This window comes from Melanerpes formicivorus, unplaced genomic scaffold (assembly GCF_026170545.1).
Source record: "Melanerpes formicivorus ecotype bairdi unplaced genomic scaffold, bMelFor1.0.p_v2 SCAF_625, whole genome shotgun sequence".
NCBI classification, from domain to species: Eukaryota; Metazoa; Chordata; class Aves; order Piciformes; family Picidae; genus Melanerpes; species Melanerpes formicivorus.
In genome coordinates this window covers 68,577-72,965 of record NW_027142977.1, presented here as the reverse complement: position 1 = coordinate 72,965, position 4,389 = coordinate 68,577, and the positions used below count along the sequence as shown (strand labels likewise).

The 4,389-nt window shown below is 55.0% G+C and overlaps 1 protein-coding gene across 1 annotated transcript; it reads right to left on the bottom strand.

The window, feature by feature from the left end:
- Positions 1 to 502: 502 nt before the first annotated feature.
- LOC137460472 (oocyte zinc finger protein XlCOF6-like) lies at positions 503 to 1,864 on the bottom strand. The gene is made up of 2 exons (XM_068170801.1): positions 1,757 to 1,864; positions 503 to 1,543 (listed from the first exon to the last, which is right to left on the bottom strand). Exons 1-2 carry the CDS (start codon positions 1,862 to 1,864, stop codon positions 743 to 745), a joined length of 909 nt encoding a protein of 302 aa, XP_068026902.1. The 3' UTR covers positions 503 to 742.
- Between the last annotated feature and the right edge of the window lie 2,525 nt (positions 1,865 to 4,389).

Sequence of the window (4,389 nt, the reverse complement as noted above, 5' to 3'; positions counted from 1 at the left end):
ATCCCTTGATACAACATTTCCCTCCATGTCAACCAAGGAGTGGAGTTGTCCTTTCCCTTTTTCTTGCTATTAATGTATTTATAGAAGGACTTTTTGTTGTCCTTCACAGTAGAGGCCAGTTTAAGCTCCAAGTGTGCTTTTGCCTCCCTAATTTTCTTCCTACATGATTTGGCAACATCCTTAAACATTTTGTGGTTTGCCTTCCCTCTCTTCCAAAGGTGATACACCCTCTTTTTTCCCCTTAGCTCTATTAAAAGTTCATTAACCATCCAGGCTGGCCGTCTGCCCCAGTGGCTCATCTTCCGGCACATTGGCACAGCCTGTCCCTGAGCCTTCAACAATTCTTCCTTGAAGTAGGTCCAGCTCTCCTGGACCCCTTTATTATTAAGGCATTGAGGCAGGGATATCTGAAATAAAAGCAAACAGACAGGATTTGGGTAACTTTTGTGTTTTATTGACATGATTGGTGAATGTACAGAGAGGTTCTTACCCCAGGGTGACACAAAGCATTGAGGAGGACCAGACAGACCCTGGCAAAGCCCTGCCCAGCTCCACTGGGAGCTCCAGCTGTGCAGACTCAGCACTGTAATTGTTCTCATTAGCAATAATTGGTGTTCAGAAGGGCAGGAGGTGTTTGTTGCTTCTGGTGTCCCCAGTTCCTGACAATTGCAAAGGAAAAAAAGGATGATGATTTTTGTGCTGGAAAGATTCTCTCAGAGGAGTCACAATTACCCAACAGATTCTAGGTGGATTTATGCATCCCCTCCAGTGCAGGCTGCTCTCTGGTGTGGGTGCAGCGGTGCTTGTTGAGTGATCGCTTCTCACTGAAGCGCTTACCACAATCATCACAGGTGAAAGATTTCTCATCAGTGTGGGTGCGGTGGTGGTGAATGAGAGTGCGCCTATCTCTGAAGGCCTGGCCACACTCAGCACAGCTGAAAGACTTCTCACCAGTGTGCACACGACGGTGCTCTGTGAGATGGCTCTTCCGGGTGAAGCTCTTGCCGCAGTCGGCACAGCTGTACGGCCTCTCACCACTGTGGATGAGTTGGTGCCGGATTAATTCAGTACTCGTGGTGAATCTCTTGCTGCACTCAGCACATGGGAACAGATGCTCTCCACTGTGGATGCGGCGATGGATGGTGAGAGTAGAGCGCTGTTTGAAGCTCTTGCCGCAGTCCCTGCAGGTGAAGGCCTTCTCACTCGTGTGGGTAAGGTGGTGTTGCCTAAGATGAGCGAGCTGTGTGAATCTCTTGCCACAGCTGTCACAAGAGAACAGCTTCTCTCCAGTGTGGGTGCGGCGGTGCTGGGTGAGATTGCCGCGCTGGGTGAAGCTCTGGCCGCAGGCAGCACAGGTGACGGCCTTCTCTCCAGTGTGGGTGCGGCGGTGGTGGGTGAGACTGCAGCGCTGGGTGAAGCTCTGGCCGCAGTCAGCACAGGTGACCTGTTTCTCACCTGTGTGGGTGCGGCGGTGCTGGAGGAGCCGACAGTTCCAGCGGAAACTCTTGCCACAGTCACCACAGACAAAGGGCTGGGAGCCAGGCTGCGGGCAGGGGTGCTTCACCAGCTCTGAGCTACCTGGGAAGCTCTGCCCACACTCAAGGCACTGATTCAGCTCTTTGGGTGACACTGAGGGACCTGCTCTGGCTTCATCCTCCTCCATACATTCCTCCCCCTCATCCTGGTCACCTTCATCATCATCATTATCCTCCTCTTCATAGTTGTCATTCTCAGCATCATCCTCCATCTTGTCCACTTTTTCCTCCTCATCCTGCTCTCTCTTGGGACTGCACATTAGCTTCTCCAGCTTGATCTCTGGGTGCTGCTTCTCCCAGCTCTTGCCTGGGTCCTTCTGAGAGGTCATACTGTGGGAGGGAGGGGTCACAGCTGTGCAATAGGGAAGATGGAAGCACCTGAGCCCAGGACCTCAAACCCTCAGATCCTGCCTGGGTCATGACACTCCCTGACTCCCAACACCCAGCTGGAGAAGAGAATGCAGAGGGGACCTCAAACCTTCAGTTTCTGCCTGTACTGAGACCCCAGGTTCCTGTGTTCAGTGCGTTAAGGTACCCTGGGGCTTACAAGTGGTCTTGTCCTATGCTCCTCAAGCCTGGTGGCATTGGCAGGGTGGTTCCTGGCCCAGGCCCTGTCCTTTGAGCTCCCCTGGCTCAGCCAATGGAGGCAGCAGCACTGAACACGGAAGACCAAACCACCTCGTCACATCTTCATTGATGATCTGGATGAGGGGATCAAGTCAGTCATCAGCAAGTTTGCAGATGACACCAAGTTGGGAGCAGATGTTGGTCAGTTAGAGGGTGGAAAGGCTCTGCAGAGGGACCTCGACCGACTGGACAGATGGGCAGAGTCCAATGGGATGGCATTCAACAAGTCCAAGTGTCGAGTGCTGCACTTTGGCTACAGCAATCTAGTCATGGGGTCTGTGTTGATAGGTTGGACTCGATGGTCCTCGAGGTCCTTTCCAATCTTAGTTATACTGTGATACTGTGTGTGATACTGTGACCTCCAACCTTCTCCCACCACCCTCCAAATCCCAACCCCCAAACATCACCTCCTGCTCACAACTCACCCACAGCAGTCTGGGGAATTCCTCAACTCCCACAACACCTGATGTGCCTCAGAGCTCCTGGAGAGGTGAAATATGCTGGACAGGAAGAGGTGGAGCAAGTTGGGAACTGTCCTGGGGGCTGGGGTCCTGCTGTTTCCCCAATCTGGGTTCTTTATCTGTTGGGCTGCTCCAAGGGACAGATCTGCAAACTGTGCTGCTCCCCAGCACACAGGGACATGGATGACGGAGAGAGGACTCAGCTCCTGCAAGAGAGAAGCAAAGGGCTCAGAGGAGAGCGCTGATCTGCAAGGGATGGCTCAGCACTGCCCAGGACCAGGCAGCACAGCTCAGCCTTGCTGGGGGCAGCTCCCAAGCCCTGCAGCACAGCCACAACACACAGCCAGGGCTGCTCAAGATGGGAGGCCTCAGGAAGTGCAGATTCAGGTCCTTGCCCAGCACACAGCCCCCAGCACACAGCTGCAGGCCAGCACCACAACACAGCTGCCTCCACACAGCCTCTCCCAGGCTTCGCCTAAAGCTTCTGCCCAGTGCCTGCCCAGGCTTCTGCTGCCTGCAGCTGCATTTGACAACAGATTTTGCTCTGGACCCAGCTCTGCTCCCTGACACTGAACCCACCACACCCACTCTGAGCTCAGCTCTGCCCTGCACACACCTTTCTGCTGCCCACTCCCCAACAGAAGATCAAAGCAGCCCTCAGGACACACACAAAGGGAGATTCATGCTCTCTGCAGATGCAGCAGAGGGGGAAGGGGCTTGGGCAGCTTTTTCCTAAACCTCTTCAGCCCTCACTGGGATGCTGGAGGAGTCTCTGGCTCCTGCCCAAACCTCACACCTCCAGCACCCTTCACACACTTGCAGCCCAAAGAGACTCAGTGGAAAGGATTTGGCTTCCTTCTCTCCCTGACCATTTCTCTCAGATTGCTCTTTGCAGTTCCCTGGAGCTGCCACTCCACATCCCCAAGAGAAAAAGAGGTTTGGTGGGAGGGCACAGTGCCCATGGGCTGCTGTTCATCTCCCAGCTGACACAGGCAGAGCTGCAGCACAATTCACTCCTTTCACCTCCTAAAATGGTGCCAGATTCTGCCATTCCCTGCACACTCATTTGCCACCTGGGCCCTGGATCCTCTCCCCTTCTTGGGGGGACAAGGCCTAATTCCTGCCTGACTACACCAAGGCCCCTCCGTCAGTCCCAGTCTATCCATGTCCCTGCTGCCTTGACTGTCCCATGGCCCTGTGTCCCCCACCTCCACTGCCACTGCAGCTGGAAGGGTGGAGTGGGAAATGCTGTGGCTGAGGAAGCATCTAAGGAACTGGGCTGGAAGCAGCAGCACAAGAATGGAAGGGGCATGAGACTAAAGGCTGGGATCAGCTGGAGGGCTGAAAGAACAGCACCAAGCCAAGGGGGGGTTACAGATGAGGGCTGAGGAGGGACCCTGCAAACACCTCAGGCAGCAACTGATGAGAGCAAGGGGGACAGAGAGGGAGTGAGACCTCAGGTGACTCCTGCCATGGGGGATGGCTGGGCTGTGTGGCTAGGAGCCCTGAGTGCCTGCTTGGGCTGTGCTGCATGTCAGGAGGGGTCAGGGGACTGTCCTGAGCCAGGCAGGGTTTGGGACTTTGAGCTTCTGGGGTCAGCTGCTGCCAGCACCATTGGAGGTAGGAGCCAGGCAGAGTCACACAGCTGCTGAACTAAGCCCTCCCACCCCCTGCAGCCTTCACCCTCCATCTCTCCATCCAGTGCCCCAGCTCCACTCACTTGCTGCCTTCTCAGAGTCCCCAGGGCCCCACCAAGTCTCCAGGGC

Bases quoted from the DNA above. Each gene is read 5' to 3' on its own strand.
- LOC137460472 (XM_068170801.1), bottom strand. From the start codon at position 1,864: ATGACCTCTCAGAAGGACCCAGGCAAGAGCTGGGAGAAGCAGCACCCA. The intron at 1,544-1,756 runs GTGGACAAGATG...CCCTGCCCGCAG, and splicing joins AGCAGGATGAGGAGGAAAAA to CCTGGCTCCCAGCCCTTTGT.